General features: G+C 32.2%; 2 protein-coding genes across 11 annotated transcripts in view; both read right to left on the bottom strand.

Annotated features, from left to right (window-relative positions):
* LOC125055227 (mitochondrial uncoupling protein 4) overlaps positions 1-19796 on the bottom strand; it is a 30804-nt gene that overhangs the window by 2408 nt on the left and 8600 nt on the right. For 4 of the 8 annotated variants that reach the window (XM_047657590.1, XM_047657589.1, XM_047657588.1 and 1 more), the window contains exons 2-6: positions 19481-19614; positions 18698-18774; positions 3902-4097; positions 2498-2674; positions 1558-1780 (exon numbers count right to left, since the gene is read on the bottom strand). In XM_047657590.1, the coding sequence (XP_047513546.1) occupies positions 1558-1780; positions 2498-2674; positions 3902-4097; positions 18698-18774; positions 19481-19583 (776 nt within the window). In that variant the 5' untranslated portion in view covers positions 19584-19614. The remainder of the gene's footprint in view (positions 1-1557; positions 1781-2497; positions 2675-3901; positions 4098-18697; positions 18775-19480; positions 19615-19796) is intronic. The other 4 variants (XM_047657595.1, XM_047657593.1, XM_047657591.1 and 1 more) reach the window with 1 other exon arrangement.
* Positions 9636-17992, bottom strand: LOC125055226. Of its 3 annotated transcripts, none has more exons than XM_047657587.1 (3): positions 15925-17992; positions 15092-15835; positions 9636-15004 (listed from the first exon to the last, which is right to left on the bottom strand). In XM_047657587.1, exon 3 carries the CDS (start codon positions 12565-12567, stop codon positions 11305-11307), a length of 1263 nt encoding a protein of 420 aa, XP_047513543.1. In that variant the 5' UTR covers positions 12568-15004; positions 15092-15835; positions 15925-17992; the 3' UTR covers positions 9636-11304. The 3 variants fall into 3 exon arrangements, with proteins under 3 accessions (XP_047513543.1, XP_047513541.1, XP_047513540.1); XM_047657585.1 differs by having other exon boundaries at positions 11197-15000; XM_047657584.1 differs by having other exon boundaries at positions 11197-15004.

Raw genomic sequence — 19796 nt, forward strand, 5'->3', positions numbered from 1 at the left:
AAACGAAAGGGAAAGGTGTTACATTGAATGCGCGTGTCGACTTTGACCCCGATATTTGACCTCGTTTGCTACTTACCTACTTAGACTTGCATTGATTCCGTGTCTGACGCATTCCTTGATGTTAGTGCCATTATTATCCGAACTATAACGTTTGTGTACAAATTTATATTTAAAAAGAACACTGCATATTTTAAAACCTACAATATTTCATAAAATATTACTGTACATAAATAAATAAATTCTTAGATAAATACGTAAATGAGCGTTCTTAATTCGTCGAAGACGTTATTTTTTTTAAGCTAATACTAGCGCAGTTGTCCTAATTCTAAAGTTATTAGATTTAGACAATTCAATCTAAGTCTCGCTAAGACTCGTTTCTGAAACTTACCATAATAATTGTTTTTTTGGAATGGGAAAAAAATGTTAAACTCGCGTCAGGACACGTGACCTGGTCGAAAATTCGTAAGACGGATGGAGAGTAAGGTAGATAAACTGTTCTATACATATAAATACAGTGCGACTTTGAGATAAAAAAACGATATTTTTTAATAACGTCGATTAATGACGCATTTCCGTGAGCATTTCTCGGTTGTCCTTATTTTATATAAGATATTAATATATCCCACGAATTATAGAAAGTTTCATTGAATATTGACGTATAATTTCGATTACTTACGTCACACCAAACTCTTTAGTACCAATATTCCTGATAACAATAGGTTTGCCGACAGCCCTCATTACAGTAACATCATATTGAATATTTAATTAGTTTTTTTCAATCAATTATTTTACTTAACTTTCTGTTTTTATATTTAGGTATAGTTTACAGTTGTTGTGGAATATTTGTAAAAATTGTAATTATATTCCTTAATACATATTATAATTATATCAACATGGAATAGCAAGTATATCAATAAAATAGATTAATTAATGTTTTTGGTCACTTTTTCATTTTAATTATACAGTTTAACCATTTATATGTAGTCAACTTTATACATAGGCTGCACTAAAAGTATCGGGAATGGAATAATACCACTGTTCCTGTCATATTTAAATCTTTTTACTTGAAAAGTCCTTGGTTTTTACTGTACTTTGTGTTGGTAAACAGATAAATTAGAATTTTGGTATGGAATGAAATGAAATGATAAATAATGATTAACGTTACTTTAATGATCTAGGTTTATTTATTTGTCATACCTACAAAGTCCATCGCTTTCAATCGCATAGCAACTTTGCCCTCTTGAATTATTTACTTTCTAGGTAAAGGTCGATCGATATGTACGTTATTGTATGTTAAACGTACACTGTTTAAGCGCTTAGTGATAAGGAAATATATATATATGTATATATATATTTAAACAAATTCACCTAGCTGCGTTGCGACAAAAGTTATATTTCCTATACAGTATCTACCTAGAGAGCGCTGCAACTCAACGCAATTTAACGGACGACTCTGAGTATGGCTGTTAGTTTTTAATAATAAGAGGAGTTTTAGCTGTTTTAGACCAAAATATAATTATCTAGTATAATTTTTGAGTCCCGTAAACGATTATATACCTTCCATCTGGACCCACTGGCTGGTTCATAAGTCGTGTTTTCATCACATCAGCCGGTGTACCCATGACTGCAGCAACAAAGCCAGCGGTGAATGCAGCTGCGCCATGAACCAACGGTGTATCAGCTAGTCCGAACTCCCGAATGAGGTACTGTTTTGTGAAGTCATAAGCAGCCAAATCACCCATGTTTACTAAAGCTGCTCTCTGGACGTTTGGTACAGCACCTGAAAACATTATACACATTTTCGTAAGCTCTCGTAATGTTTCATTGAATAATGACGTATAATTTATCTTTGATTAAATGCATAAAATATGAAGAAGCATTTTTATTGAAGTTTAGCTTCAGAATTGGGTATCGTATAAACGCTAAGTCGTGGGTTTGATAATTGAAATTATTCAGGCACGACCTGGAGCAACAAATGCAGATGACTGAAGACCGTAACGGCCTACAGGACATGTTAATAAAGCACAGACCGTGCCTGGAACGGTTCTGCGAAAAAATAGTTAAATATATAAAGACAGCTAACAAAACTGAAAGAGCGGGTCTCGCGAGGAATTGCGCCCCGGCTCGCCCATGAATATTGTAAATAATAATATTACACATTTAGCCGGGGGCGTATTTCGCGAGACGTGTGACGTGAAGTTTAGTGATAGAAAAAGTCCCTGGACACAATGGCAGGGGAGGTATATAATAGGTATTATTTATTTAACAAAAACCAATGGTTTATTTATTTTTCCTGCGTTCCTACGTTAAGTGATACCGCCGACCATAGATACACATATTGCCAGAGGGCTCACAAGTGTGTTGCCGGCCTTTTAAGTATTGGTTCGGAAATAATATTTCCATGCTGGATTTTTTTTTTAAAGTACCAATATACATAGTACTGTCTGAACAAGCAAATTGTGCTATAATAAAGGAATCGCAACCACAACTAACATACCTCTCCAAAACCCCTTAAGACCCCCTTGAGCATACAGCATCACGTAAACCTGGCGACAGTTGGAGAACCGTGCCGGCTTCCCTTGCAGCAGTCTTCTACCTTCCGCCTGCATCTGAACTTTCACCAAATCGGTTGGAGATGCGATGAGTTGCGCCAGGGACCCAGCCGCCAGCCCGCCTGAACTTCGAGCCAATAAATATTTTAGTTACATTGGACCTATAAATCTTATTTTTCTGTGGATTCAAGTTCTTTAATGATTGAGGTATCAAAGGAAAGTTCAGCTTTTTACTGTTTATTGAATTTTTAGTGATACGACAGATAAGGCTAATTCCAACCAGATATTAATGGTCGGCAGTGTTAATAACATTAACTCATAAAATTATTTTATTATTGGTAGTAGAAAAAACACGTTAAAAAATTCATAAGTTTGGTCCTTTGGTAAAGTAACGTAACCTTTTTGCTGTATTAGATTTATTGATTCAACTTTGAAATTATATATTTCATAATGAATTTTTTTTTTATTAATACATTCAAAATCTGTTATAACGACATCGCAGGTACTACTTGGTCATAAAAACCAATAGTCGTACCAGCCGATGACGTTGTGATTAAGAACCTAATACAGAATTCAGCCGGAACCTTTGATTTTGGTCAATATAACCGGTATGTTGTTCTAAACGATGTCGTAAACGGTTTTGACTGCATTAATAAAGATTGTGTGTTATCTATGGAATCACTGAATACATTTACGAAATCAATACACAAATAGAAAGCTACAAATGATAAAGCGATAAGGAAAAGGTCTGGGCATGGATAACGTAATTTAAATATCATTATTAAATAGCCCGAAATAAATTCTGAAATTTAAATTTTACTGTCGAAATTTATCTAAGATCCAATTACCTTAGTTTATTACTTGGACGAAATGTCATTAAACTACAATTTGCATTTGAAGCCATAGAAAAGAAGCAATCAAGAGGGGAATCGCTCTCACACAGCAATCACTTCAACCTTCGCAAGTGGGGCCAACGACCTCGACGACTACATGTTATCTGATATTGATAAAATATACTGACGATATCCCTTTGAAACTGCTTATATTACTTTTTTGTATCGTTTTTCTATGACCTATGTGTTAATTTCAACAAGATAATGGTCAAAATCAGGAAAAAATTCAAATCTCGTAAAACAGCTTGTGTACACATTTTTACCGACAACAACAACCTTTATATACTTTAACCTCATTCCTTAACTACACTTAATATTATTATTATTTTTATTTAAGTTTATTTTACGATTTGAAACTGAAATCCTTATTTCCCTTTTTTAAAGCCGATTAAGAGGAGATTCGTTGTTTTTGAATAGCTTTTTTACTATCAATTTTTTCACTAAAAAAAGTCTCACCCACAGACGCTGCCCCAAGCGATACTTTTCCCTTTTCATCCTTGAAATAGCTTCTGAAGTATTCATAGAATATCAGTCTACTCCCGGAATATATCGCGTGTCGCTGAAACATCGGCATCAGACCGGTCCATAACTTCAGCACTCCCTCTTGCTTTGCTATCCCAACTGCTGTTTTTATCATGCCATGATTTTCTAACTGCAAAAAATTATTTCAAATGCATTTGTCCCACGTTAACTCGTCACTTACATATTTTACAGACTCTTTCAAGAACGCAAAAAATTTTGTAATAAACAAGCCAAAAATAATTTCTGAAAAAACACGAATTTCGTAGAATTAAAATTTAGGCAGTAAAATGCACCGATTAATCCTCACTGACACATTTTACAGACAATAAAGAGATACAAAATCCTATGACAAGCGAATACTAACATAATATGCGAATTCTGTTACTAAGAAAGCTTAGAAAATTACCAAACTAATATATATATTTTCATTTAAATATTAAATTTATACCAGCCGTGAAGTAGGTAGTGCATCCGATCTCTGACTATGCGCCACTTCTTCCTTCTATAAGTTTATTCTTAAACTAAACAAAATCGGCGTGTATTACGCACAGAAGAACAATTAAAGACCAGAATTATACTGGGTAATAGCGTCACCCAACGGATATGCACTGTCAGTAGTAGGGATTTCCGGGGACTGGCTCACCCACTGCTTCGGTAAAAAAGCTGTTTCGGAGGCAGCGCCCCCCAAAAAAAAAAAAAAAAAAAAAAAAAAAGTTTGTACTCTAACCCCACTAAACAGGCCGTGTGGAGTCGAATGCACTCACTCCTGAAGTGATAGCTCTAACCGTTCCAGAGATAGCTTTCCCAAAACCCTTGCTAATTACTTACTAATCACCACCTTATCAGCTACTATTTCCTGCACGAAATTCCCACTCATTATCTAATTACTTAATGACTCAGTACGAATGCATCGTTATCTACTTTCCTACATTCACTAACCCGATCTATGGCTCTAAAAGAAAAATAGAATAAACTATATCTAACCTAACCTAACCTACGGGTCTAAGCAAACAACAATAAATATACCTAACCTACATTAACACCATTATCTATAATAAAATTAGATGTAAGGGTTACATATTTAAATAAAACATTTTTATATCAGGTATTATTCTTTTATTTATATGTCCATTATGTTTCTATACAAATTTACTAGCACCGTATCATTGTTCTCTGAGTCACACGTAAAATTTCTAAGGAAGTCTTTTAATCTCATCCCCCTGAACTTGTAATATATGTATACCAAACAGTACTCTCCGCACACCGCCGATAGGTAATCCTGAACCGTAAGGCTATTGTACCTCCACATGCAACAATTCCTCCTTAAAAATCCTTCTATTGCTTCAATAGGTTTACGTCCAAACGAATCAAAGTATTCGCCAACTCTTTCGATGTTTATATGAATAGCCACCCAATGAGACCCCGGCTGTGAATCAGGGTCAAGATTGCATATGATAAGTGCTGGCACCTGAGCATACATCGGCAATCGATTTGAAGGATATACGTTGCTCTGGAGGCTGGGATGTATTCTGCAAAGACTCATTTGCACTTCTAGTGTTTTCATACTTTAATACGCGTTTACTCCCCTACTCTTTCACTCTTTTACTGACTACATTTATTACTATCAATTCATATTTGTACCAATGTATTTAAACACACACATAATATGATCTCAACATAAGTAATGAGTCTCTTTGTAAAAAAAGTAATGAAGGTAAATAAAAACCATGTCATATTCGATTACATTATATTTTATTATTCTTAATATCATAATAATTACATAAGCGATTGCTTAACTACTATAATCCACACATACATTTCTGTTCTTATCTATTTCTATAATATTTGAAAACTCTGCGTAAACTACACAGTTAATTGTTTCAGTCAATGCGCTCTCGAATCTTACTTCCATTCTTACACTACCATGACGTACAAGATTCCAATGCACATTAGAGTTAGCCGACAAGTCAGGTGTTAAATCAAAAGCTAGTAAACAGTATCCATTTGAATATTGCTCCCTCGATATTCCATTACCTTCGTTAAGAAAATGTATACCGGTGCCTGAGTACAGGGTGTGGTATGCGCTAGTAAATACATCGTTTGGAAATGATGGTTGTAACGATTTTGAAGGTATCTGTTGACCATCTATATACAGGCTAAATGAGCAAATACCAAAATTTTCAAAGTTGAAAGGATTTTTAACATAACTACCGTTGAATGCTGTATTATTCACAAAACCTATAATACATCTCTTAGGAACCTGTCCTAAAAATATATTGTCCAGTGTTTTACCCTGCACACCAGCTGGTATGGTCAGGACTTTCACTTCACCTCTTGTAATAGGATATTTAGCCGTAGTAGTGGCAAGAACCTTTTGATGAGCTATTAGTATTGATGGATTAATTTTTGCTCTGCGTATTATTAAAGTTGCATCTGTTATACAGACTTTGTACTTATTATCTGCATTCTGTGACATGAGGTTAAATGTTTCTCTCGATCTAACTAATTTTATAGATAATTCGACCCCGTTAATGAGGAATTTATCTTGATTGAATATATCCCCATGTAAATGCCCAATCATTTCAACATCCTTTCCATCCTTTGAAAGTTGTTGTCTTTTGTAAAAGCCCTTGTTTGCCTCATTAGTTTCATTCATTTTACCAGCTGTATCCTCGTACCACAAACCACATGTCAAATGTGATTGTTTGGCGGATGATGAATAATTTAATAGAGTTTCTATGAAAGCGCGATATGCATAAGTATTATTTGGGGGTGACACAAGTTTTTGGTTTAGGTAAACATCCAATTGGTTAAATAAAGAATGTAACCAATTATTGACTGGTGCCACTACATTAGCTGCATTAACTGCAGAACCGTCTTGATTTTTAATTTGAGCCTTGAGATGGAGTAGTGTATGCGAAAGGTCTATGTAGTCATCTCCTGTACCAGGTACTTGGAATTCGATAGGTCCATCATCACTTAATGAAGAAATTGGTTTGTAATGTATCCAGTGTCCATATTCGATACTTGTTTGTGTGGAAGGAAGAGCAAACAGATCCAATTCAGATTTAACGCACTCACATGAATGATTATGAATAAATGACATTATGATTAGTTTGAAAATATATCCTTGGAAATATTAATATTTTTGTTCCTTGTTTTCTTTGAAGCGCCTTTCACTTTGAGGGGTGAAACTCGAATGAGCTCATTACAATATTTTCGTCTCTTATTAACACCTGATCCAGTCATAAGTTTATCAATTTTGGTATCAACTTTGCGTTTAAGGTTAGAACTAGCCTCTTTCAATCGATTTTTAATGGATTCTTTAATAGGACGACTAGCTACAACATCTGACAAAAGCCCAATACCGCTGTTAAGTGCTTCTTTTCCAATCACCTTAGCACCACTAGTGAGTAAAGGTAGCACACTTCGAAATAACCCCCCAAGAAAACTGCCGATACCATGACCTCGTTGATGTAAGGCTCCTTTGTAGATTACATTTATACCAGACCCAGCTTGTTGCGAATAATAATGTTCATAAGGACATATAAAAGTTTCTTGAGGTGTATACATTTTAAAAAGGAAATATAGATTATATTTTTTTAAAATGAAGTTTCACACACGATGTACCGTATTGAAATGGTACCGCATTTCCCGTGGTTGTTCTTATATCTATCTCAATAACATCAAATTCTCTTCTCATTACTGGTAAATAATGTGGTGGTGAAAATATATGCATTTTATTTGAACCATATATGTATTTAGCAGGATCTAAGGGTATAATTCTCAATAGAGGTGTCATGACATCACCAACAATTTGTGGTTCTATAATATCACAATACACAAATAATTGTGATGGTAACCCCAAATGTAGATTAGCAGGGCGTTTACCGATATTATGATTTACTAAATTGGTATCTGGCTCAAATCCAAGTTGAAAGCTCAAATTAGGTGATAGTGATAATGAAATTATTGATGGATCCTTTACTGCAACAGAGACAAACTTTGACACGGTGTCCTGGCGAAAGCTAACTTTCTCTTTCGAATTTAAAGCTATAAGAATATTTTGTATATTATCATAGTTCGTGGCTGGTATATGGTTCTTATACATTAGTGTGGTCTCTTCGTTATTGATGGTAGTTTTTTTACTTATGTATATAATATTTTCATGTTCTTGCACGGAGAACATAGTAGAGGGATATTGAAACTCAACTATACCTACCATCCATTCTCCTTCTAATGTAATGGCTTTAGGTAGTTTTGTAGTAAAAAGTGTGGAACTATTGCTGAGTAAAGTTAAATAGAAACTTTCCTTCATTGTAGATTTTTAATATTCAATAGTAAGACCCAAGAATTAAATTTGTTAGGATATCCTTTCCATTTAACTAATACTTCCTTTCTAATACCGCTTTTACGTGATCTGATGATTTTATCAATTTTATATTCGGAAGTGGGGGAAAAAGTTATTTTTTGTAGTTCTTTCTCATAAAAAGTTCCTGTTATTGATTCATTTTCTAAATCGTTTAAAGTGTATACAACCCACGGGGAACGATCTATAATCGAAGTAATGATAAAAATTTCGTTACTCCAATTACTTTCATAACCTTTTTGAAAAACATGTTTGTATTTTGTAATTCTTACATAGTCACCAACGTTAAATTTAGGTACTTTGTTTAAACTTGAAATATAAGTCTTTTCATCATAATATAAATTCCTCCAAACTTCCATAATGTTTTCCATTTTAACATCACATGGTCTCATCTTGATACTAGAGTGCACACTGTGATTATAAGAACTAACCAAATCTTGTAAAATATCTGTATAGCGATAAGTATTCTTATGTGTAAAATAACGCCACATTTTCATTTTCAATGTTCTCTGAAATCGTTCTACTATACTTGCCTTTATATCTGGATTATTTGTAGTGTAATAATTTATATTTTTACGTTTTAAATATGTTTGGACATCCTTAGATACAAATTCCGTACCCTTATCTGATTGAATATGTCTAGGAACAGTTTTAGCTTCATCAAAGATGCTAGTAAAACACGTTTTTATTGTGCATGAATCCTTCTTTTTCATTGCCCTAACATAAGCATACTTACTAAAGGCGTCAATAACACACAAAATATATTTATATCCATCATTATATTGCATGTAAGTTCTTAAATCACTTAAATCAGCTTGCCACAATTCATTAATATTTGATAAAATATATTTATTACGCGGGAATTTTTTTATAACCGGTTTATGTAATGTATATGTTTCTTGAGACTGCAACCATTTCGAAACGTCACTTTTTGAGACTTTTCCATTCATTGCCTTTGTTAACTTATTGACACTGCTGTAACCAGCTGGATGTGAAATATCATAATAGATGCGATGTAACTCTAATACGGGGTCCATTTCTCCCAATCACTTTTGTTTCTCAATTTATTGATGTGTTTAGATTGTGTTGGGGTTGAAGAAACCTCAGTTTGTGATTCTTGAATCAATGTTTTATCTTTACTATTAAGCTCAGATATATATTTGATTCTTTTCAGATTACCAATATATGTTAGCGGTGTATTTATATCATTTAAAAACTTGGCGAATATTTCCCAACCGATTGGATCGGATCTCTTCGAGGGTCTTAAGATGTCATTCACTAAATCTATAATATTACTCCCTGGTATCTCTTGTCCACTAATGACAACTGTTCCATTTTTATTCCATTGCAATTGATCTGTTTTATTTAATATTGTATCCATCAATAATTCACCCCTCCTCATATAAGTTTTAGGAATTAATTTTAATATTTCTTTTGGTGATAACCCATATGTGATGTCTTCACCCGTTGGGGGTTGTTTAACATTTAGCATTTTTTCATTTTCACTAGTAGTTATATTATTGATGTTACGGTTTTCGTTAGTATTATCATTTATTACCTTTTCAGTTATTGTTATTTCTTGAGGTTGCCGTTCTTCCATGGAGTAATGTAAGTATCTTTGTAAAATTTGTAGATAAAGCGCCCATTTTTCGCGATCATCCAATTTACTTGATATAATTTTTTCCATTTCTAAATCCAATCTACTTTGCGGTGTTGCTTTATTTTCATTCTGATGTTTCAGTTTATCAATAAAGTCTTGCTCAACAAGAAGCATTTTTTTTGTGTTCATTGTGATTTATTAAAACAACTTACAAGGGTGCTTAGAATTGTACCCAAAATTATTGGAAGAAAGGACCCTCCTTTTTGTATTAATATATTTTTCCTGTATTCAAAACTTTTTCCTTTACTGATCAGATTACGTAAGAGATTTTTAATTTTTTTTAATTTTGTTTTTGTATTCTCTTTTAAAGGTACTTTTCCTTGTAAAACATTGTGAATACATTCACATAGACAGTTAATTTCTTGATTATTACAAGACTTCAATAATATCCTACGATGTTTGGGTTTTAATTTATGTAAAGCTGATAACAATTCCTTATGCGTTGTTATTCGTTGATACATGGTTCATTACTGACTTAGAGTGGCTGATTACAAAGATACTTATACCTTTTCATAGGAACATATATTGTACAAAAATTACTAGATTCAAATATTTTAGATTTTATGCGGCGAGCATCATCAGTGTTTTGTTTCAAATCAATCATTAAATAACCATGAGCTTCTTTAGTAGCATCGGTATATGAATCTTCAATAAACTTCGTGTCTTCCGGTGAAACTTGTCTCGCTAGAAATCGTATTTGTGTTTTGTCACGGGGATTTTTAAAATAAATAATATAACTTGAATTAAGTGAAATGTCGCGCTGTCCTCTTCCTTGATGAAATAAGTTTTGAGTTATGTAAAAAACACTCAAATTTCTATGGTGACTGCCTTTTGTAAATATATCAACAACTCGACCATCAGATTCCCTCATTAAGTCATCTATTATAATCAAATGTGGATTTTTACCATCAAACATATGCAATTCCGGTAGTCCTTGGTGGTAATTTACTCCGGGTATATTATAAAGCGGCTGCATTTCATCATAACACCATGTAATTTCTAAAAAAATCTCATTACATATACTATTTTTATGCTTAATGAAATTTGTAACAAAGTTAGATTTTCCACACCCACTAGGTCCTGCTACAATGGCAGCAAAGGGATGAATAAAATGAATCATTATTTTTTACTTCTGTCTTCATCAAGGAAAGGAATAAAACTAAGTTGGTATTTTAAAAACAATTTATTTATATGAAATATACAGAAAAATTTTAGTATAATATTACAATATTAATTTATATATGAAAAAAACAAATCTATTTTACATAAAAATATACAGTGCGTTATATACATTAATGATTAACTTAATTACATACTAATGATTTTGTAATGACCTATAGGTAACGTATCAATTTTGTTGGGTAAAATGTACCGCTTAGCGTCATTAAAAGATAAACATATCTTATTTATTTCCTGTGTAAAAATGGTATGTTTTAATGATCTAAACCGAAACATTTTACAATACTGTACGTCTTTATTAAACAAACAGGACTTATAATTATTTAATGTTAATTTTTTTGTAATACATTTATTTACACCCTTGGCTTTTGTCACCACCTTGTCATCAACTTGTATTGCATACATTTTAGATCTTAACCCTACGAACTCTGTAAAAATTCTGCCGATATTCTCATCTTTAAAATACCCTAATTTTTTTTTGTTTAATTTTGGGAAATTAAAAATGTTATTTTCATCATAATCAGATGTATCAAAATATGTGTTAATATCGGGTTTTATATCATCATAAAAGTTATTTGTGAATATTTGATAAATAAGACTATCGGTGTCTGTGTAAAGTAATTTTAGGTTGGAATCAAATTTAGTTTGCATATAGTTGTAATGAAAATTATACATCAATGTTTTGGAAATATCTAGAACACAAAACCCTAAATATATAGGTTTATTATAAACCAGTTTAGTTTTATTTAATTGGACCGCAACAAGGTTTTCAGAAAATACTGATAAACTGTGAAAATGTGGTTGGGCAACCAAATCTCGAGCTCCTAAAACTTTGCCATTATTTTCCCAATGTGTTAATAGTTTGACATTCACGCGTTTTTCTATGTTCTCCATGGTTTTTCCAAAAACAGCATTATTCATGAGTTTATAGAAATCTTTTTCAAACTCCGAATTGGCTTTAGTTCTTAATTGAGTATTTAAATCTATATAAGTCTTTAACCATGGAGATTGTTTGAATTTTAATATCCTATGAACTTTAATTAATGTTAACCCCATTTTTAAACATTGAACTAAATTTCGGTAATGTATAACATAATTAGTTTTCTTTCGTAAATTAAGAATCAGCCTTATATCATTAATATCACCTACTGATATATTTTCAGGACAAAGAGGTAAATCTGAGTGTTTATCGTGTAAGTGAACTGGATATTCAAGATCTACCTCTAGGATAAACCCTACTTCTGATTCATCAGAAACATTAAAATCAGTATCCGGATTAGTCCATTCGAATTGCCCTGTAGGCAGATATTGAGACATGGCCCAACCATATAAATTATTTGCATCAAGATATATAAGAAAAGAATCTAGCTCTTTTTCATTGTAATCAGACATGTACACATTATTCGCCTTTGCATGACGTGTACTACATTGTGAAACTCCACCTCTTATTCCTGACTTAATGAAAACAATTTTGTCTATATCTGTAAACAATTCCAATTCTATTTAAGTATATTTAAGCATAGCGTCCCAGCTTAATCCTGGAGTAGTAAAATAATGTGCGGGATCTAAATCATAAGTGTTTATGCAAACACGTCTAAAATTTTCAAAAATGTCAACTAATAATAAAACATCGGTTTTTAAATAAAGATTTGAATAATCTAACATATTATTACATTTAAAATGATTCCAAACATCGATAGCATGATTGTAGTCATCGTCAGAAATATTTGACGCTGTGAGAGTACTATAAAAATCTGATTTATTTGGGAGATGTTGGTGATTTAATGCATCGAAATCTTTGATGAATTCATATGGAAATATACCTTTTTTTGTTAAACGTTTAAAATCTTCTGAGTTCGGGTAATTTTTTGATAGTTCTATAAAATCACTAGTTTTTAAATTTTTAGCTAACTTATCAAGGCTACTGGGTAAAAATTTAATTGAATCAACAAATCGCAAAGTTAAAGTATTATTATTAATGTTTAATATTTTTGAAAAAGAAATGTATTTCTCCTTATTTTGAGGAAGAACATCAACTTGGCCTTCCTCAAAGTTCAAAGCATGAACGATAAAGTGAGCATCGTAGTGACTTAAGTTATGTAAGAAAACTGGAATCATTAATGGGGCTCTAAATTTTTCGAAACATATATTATGGACAACACCCTTGAATTTACCAGTATACCAATCGTGGTATACCATTGATTCACCATTTAAATTTTTGTTACACACGTAGCAAGTTTGATATGTTTTAATTAAATGTTGTTCTTCAAATGAAAGAGGGCAAGGTGGCTTTTGAAATAAAATGTTTTTTGTTATATTTTTTAAATCTTCTTGTAAGAATTGCATAAATTTTAATGCACAATTTTCCCCAGTATATGTTAAATATTTTGAAAGTTTATCATCATAAGAACATTTAATGTAATATCCAAAACTATAAACATCATGTCTTTGTATATTAATTGTGGATGGCTTTGTTGGATTATTTGAACACGATGCTATGGGACTTAATAATGCCTCAAAGTCTGCATATATAACAAAGGGTAATTTATTTTTTCGTTGGAATTTATCAAAGTTTAATTTGCAGTCTGAAACAATTTCACCACACCAATTTCTTTTATTATTAGCGGTACTGGGTAATTGTGTATAAATGTGTCGACAATCATTTTTCTGGTGGTTTTTTAAACGTTCAAGCGATCGAAAGTATAACAAACAAAAATCACATAAGTAAATAGCTTCTTTTGACTTTGAAATTTGACTACTTATTAATCTTGATATATTTTTTATGAAACAATAATGCCCTATTTTACCTTGTGTTAAAGATAGCAAATTTATATGAGTCGACATTCTATTTTTTGTAAAATATAGGGGGCCTACAACAATATGTTTTCTTGTTTGCTCATTATATTCTAAACCAAAAACATTTATACTAATTTTATTCAGATTTTCAATTTTAGGTATATCACGAAATTTAACAGGGAATTTAATATTATCGAACTTTAATTTATTACTATGTTTAAAATAAGAAGATACACGATCTGAATTCTTAAGTACTGGGAATAATGCAGACAATAAAGCCCATTTAAAACATGCATCATCAGTATTTTTTACATTCACAACAGCTTTTTTAATTTTAATATCATGAGGTAAATCGATATAAGACCCACCCCGTAATGGGTTAAATTTGTTTACATTTATATCTAAGTACAGAATATTTTTTAAACTCCAACCACTATCTTTCTTTTCAAATGAATTAACATAATTCACGAGAGATTTAGACAACGATGTATAAAATATATTTAAATCATCCTCAACACAAACAATAAAATTCATAGATTGGAAATCAAAGGTATTAGTCATATTTTTAGTCTCCTGCACGAAGTCAGCATACAAAATAAAATTTATTTTTAAAATTGTATGAATCTCGGTAAAATTTTTAATTAGAGTAAATATTGTTTCTTTTACAGAAGTGAGAAATAAATCGGGTGTTTCAAAATCGGAATTATCCTCATGTTCTGAAGTAACTCTATATGTTAATATCCTGTTTCCAAAAGCATTCTCATATATCGTTACATTTGGTTTAAGAGAATGTTGTATTTTAACTAAATTATTTTTATGCATGTTACTCCTTAGGTGGTTGGCAAAATACTTCTTGGATACACACATATTACATACACTACATATGACTGAGTTTAATGGTTTACCTCTATTATTTGAAGTAGATGCCTCCGGTGTAGAAGTTAATGGTGTTTCAGATTTAAATCGTTTCTTATTACCCATATGAGAATCATATTGTGGTTTTCGTTTATTACCTCGTCCAGTTTGTTCCTGCCTAAGAAAAAACATTTTTATTATTAAATAAAATAAAATTTTATAAAGATAAAGCACGTAATTACAAAATATTACAATTGAAACTTACAATTGCTTTTCCACTTCACCACATAACTCAACCATTGCACTGTCATAAAAAGCATTTTGAAGATTATTTTTCTTCAGTTCTTCATTTACAGATTCTTCATTTTGCAGTTCACATTCGCACATTACTCCCTCCATAATGTTCAATGAATTCAGGTTAACTCATCAATGATTTAAAGTCCAAGGAATGTAATGCTATTAATAGATCAAGAGCGTCATTACGACCAAATTATTACAATACAAAAACTTAAGTATTTATTTTATATAGTATATTATTATTTAAGTAATATTTTATTATTTAGTTTTTAAAACTGTAATGCTTTACAGTATCAACTTCTGATATTTCTTTAGTGATGTTATAAACTATACTTTCTATTTGATTATTCATATTTGAATTACATTTTGTATAGTATTTAATTCGAATATCAGCATTTTTCCAATGTTGCGATGTCGGAATTTCTCTTAATTTGTTAAGGTCATATACTTCAATTTTTATCATGAGATCAGACTCTTCACCGTCATTTTTATTAGTTGATATATAATTAATAGTGCCTTCATTTATAGATCGACCAGCAGTTGAAGATAATATCAGTTTTTTCTTTTTCTGTTTTGGTTCTTGTATAAACAAATCATCTAAAGTTCTTTTGTGCTTTATAATAGATGGAGACGTCTCGTCTTCTTCAGATAATGAAGTATAGTAGTTATAGGGTTTAAAGCAATTCTCAACATCTTTCAGATTGTATGTTCCCTGAAACATACTATTCAATAAATATTCAAACAAATTTAAACACACGCTTAAGAATTTTAACCTTAAATAGTTTAAATATAATAACTTACCTCCATTGTTGTTTATTATTTCAAACTTTCAACCACTTCACTTTTGTCGAACTTAGAGCACAATACTAAATCTTTCTACAAGTATCGGGTTATATAGACTGGTAATGGATATCATTATCTAGTTACGATATTCAACTCGACTGCATGTTTGAACAAGTATCCATACCTATCAGTAAAATGTGGATAAGAAATACAAAGGGCACTCTAAATACCCTTTGCAATCTTAATAGTCATTGCATTTTTAAAATATTTTTGAAATAGATAATAACAGAAATGTGTGTATCTAGTAGTTTAGCAACCACATATACGTATAATTATTATAATATTAAGAACAATAAAATATATTTACGAATATGAAAATATAAACGAATAACCTTATCAGGTTTTTATTAACCTTCATTACTTTTGAAGTATATTTTAGGACAGGTTCCTAAGAGATGTATTATAGGTTTTGTGAATAATACAGCATTCAACGGTAGTTATGTTAAAAATCCTTTCAACTTTGAAAATTTTGGTATTTGCTCATTTAGCCAGTATATAGATGGTCAACAGATACCTTCAAAATCGTTACAACCATCATTTCCAAACGATGTATTTACTAGCGCATACCACACCCTGTACTCAGGCACCGGTATACATTTTCTTAACGAAGGTAATGGAATATCGAGGGAGCAATATTCAAATGGATACTGTTTACTAGCTTTTGATTTAACACCTGACTTGTCGGCTAACTCTAATGTGCATTGGAATCTTGTACGTCATGGTAGTGTAAGAATGGAAGTAAGATTCGAGAGCGCATTGACTGAAACAATTAACTGTGTAGTTTACGCAGAGTTTTCAAATATTATAGAAATAGATAAGAACAGAAATGTATGTGTGGATTATAGTAGTTAAGCAATCGCTTATGTAATTATTATGATATTAAGAATAATAAAATATAATGTAATCGAATATGACATGGTTTTTATTTACCTTCATTACTTTTTTTACAAAGAGACTCATTACTTATGTTGAGATCATATTATGTGTGTGTTTAAATACATTGGTACAAATATGAATTGATAGTAATAAATGTAGTCAGTAAAAGAGTGAAAGAGTAGGGGAGTAAACGCGTATTAAAGTATGAACACACTAGAAGTGCAAATGAGTCTTTGCAGAATACATCCCAGCCTCCAGAGCAACGTATATCCTTCAAATCGATTGCCGATGTATGCTCAGGTGCCAGCACTTATCATATGCAATCTTGACCCTGATTCACAGCCGGGGTCTCATTGGGTGGCTATTCATATAAACATCGAAAGAGTTGGCGAATACTTTGATTCGTTTGGACGTAAACCTATTGAAGCAATAGAAGGATTTTTAAGGAGGAATTGTTGCATGTGGAGGTACAATAGCCTTACGGTTCAGGATTACCTATCGGCGGTGTGCGGAGAGTACTGTTTGGTATACATATATTACAAGTTCAGGGGGATGAGATTAAAAGACTTCCTTAGAAATTTTACGTGTGACTCAGAGAACAATGATACGGTGCTAGTAAATTTGTATAGAAACATAATGGACATATAAATAAAAGAATAATACCTGATATAAAAATGTTTTATTTAAATATGTAACCCTTACATCTAATTTTATTATAGATAATGGTGTTAATGTAGGTTAGGTATATTTATTGTTGTTTGCTTAGACCCGTAGGTTAGGTTAGGTTAGATATAGTTTATTCTATTTTTCTTTTAGAGCCATAGATCGGGTTAGTGAATGTAGGAAAGTAGATAACGATGCATTCGTACTGAGTCATTAAGTAATTAGATAATGAGTGGGAATTTCGTGCAGGAAATAGTAGCTGATAAGGTGGTGATTAGTAAGTAATTAGCAAGGGTTTTGGGAAAGCTATCTCTGGAACGGTTAGAGCTATCACTTCAGGAGTGAGTGCATTCGACTCCACACGGCCTGTTTAGTGGGGTTAGAGTACAAACTTTTTTTTTTTTTTTTTTTAGGCGGGCGCTGCCTCCGAAACAGCTTTTTTACCGAAGCAGTGGGTGAGCCAGTCCCCGGAAATCCCTACTACTACTGTCGCTACTTGTTTATAAATATGTAGTTAACAGATGCAACATTAAAGATACTGTGTGGGTTATGCGGATGCTTTTTTCCAGTGTCGACAAGCTGTCGCGTGTCAGTATAATAAAAAAGGAATCACCATCAACGGCGGTGTGTCCTACTAGCACTGGATCCTTAATAATGGTAAAAAAAGCGGTAGTTCGGTGTGCGGTTCGATATCCGTGCGCACGCGTCAGCGATTAAAAAATCTAACTACGTATCCTTGGATACGATGGTGTGTCAAAGTAAAAATCCTTCTTTGACTGACACCGACTAAGCGCAAACAGATAAGCCAGATAAATGAGCTTCTAGGTGTAGTAAAGAGTGGCGTAGAGTTTATTGCCAGTTCTTCTCTTCCGTTCTACGCCCTTGATTTGAGAATTGGCAGTAAATGTAAAATTAGAAGCATTTCATATATTTTTTTTGACGTTTATAAGTGTACATTATGTTACCTATTTGACTTTGAGCCACATATTATCCCACTTTTATAATACACCAATACTATTTTCTATAGTTAGTTTTGCTTCTACTTCTATTTTTATACATATTTTTATATGATAATGTTTTTTTAATAAAACAGAGTTACAAACTCTGTTTTATTAAAAAAACTTTTTTCTCATTACTTGTATATCGATACTTATTTTTAAAGTTAAAAAAACGTTTAGTAATGGTAAATTACCTGATAACCGTGTTTCGTTGCGGCCACTTCAGATTGTATTTGCAGCCTTGTTTTGGTTAAATCAAATGGATAAGTTGCTGAAGAAAAGAAAAAATATTATATTATTATTTAAAAAAATATTAAAACGACATTATTTATGAATACCAACGCGACTATCAAACATTAAAATACACAATCAAAATACACTATACGGGGTAAAAGTTCATTACCATACTGAAGATAAACAGGTCACGTGATACGAGACGTTAGAACAAAATAGGCAACCCCTTACTGACTCACAATTTAAACGGTAAAATCAAAAGAGCAAGACAATGTTAACGCTGCTTAGTAAAATAAATAAAATATGTTTATTATGGAATATAAGATACAGGTATCACTTATTCCACGTCATTAAATTTGAATCGGTTGCCACCCTTACTAATCGGCAAAGAAGACAGAGGGTGTAGGCCGAGAGAAAAAGCCGGCGTAAAAATCTCTCGGTACTCTTTTAAAATAGCAAATCATCATACAAAATGACTATGGCAAACAACCCTTATTTTAAAACAACTATCACAAATTAATTAGAAGTAGCCTGTTAGCAATAGTCCCAGGCCCTTTTATCAACTAGATAATAATCGTTAACTTTATAGTAAGCCTTTTTACACAGCTTTTCTTTAATACATTTCTTAAATTAATGAATAACGGAGATTAAAGAGCCTCTCGGATTTTATTAAAGAAAAGTATCCCTTTTCCCAAAAAAAATTAAGTGGCTATAAGCATTTTATTGCAGATGTTATCGCTCACCTGCTTCAGCCGCCCATGCTCCTAAAACCGCAACAAAGTAGCGAGCAGCAATGGAATCCGTGGTCTTTGAGGCGGGGTGATCAGCATTACGAAGGACCGGCATTATTATCTTTTACACTCTATGGCCATACTATCTAAAAACAATCAAGGTTTTAATGTCAAACATCGCGAGCGTGTAAGATTCGTTTGGAAAGGTACAAAGGGCGATTTATACGATCTTTAAGTGTCAGGTAGACTAATTATGAGTTATAGAAACCATAAGGGAGCGTTCAAGTATTACGTAACGCAATTTTTGGAGCTTATTGACCCCCCCCCC

The sequence above is a fragment of the Pieris napi genome, chromosome 13, assembly GCF_905475465.1.
Source record: "Pieris napi chromosome 13, ilPieNapi1.2, whole genome shotgun sequence".
NCBI classification, from domain to species: Eukaryota; Metazoa; Arthropoda; class Insecta; order Lepidoptera; family Pieridae; genus Pieris; species Pieris napi.

Coding starts and splice junctions, on each gene's coding strand:
- LOC125055226 (XM_047657584.1), bottom strand. CDS start 15,225: ATGGAGGGAGTAATGTGCGAATGTGAACTGCAAAATGAAGAATCTGTA. Junction 15,005..15,091: donor GGTGAAGTGGAAAAGCAATT/GTAAGTTTCAAT, acceptor GTTTTTTCTTAG/GCAGGAACAAACTGGACGAG.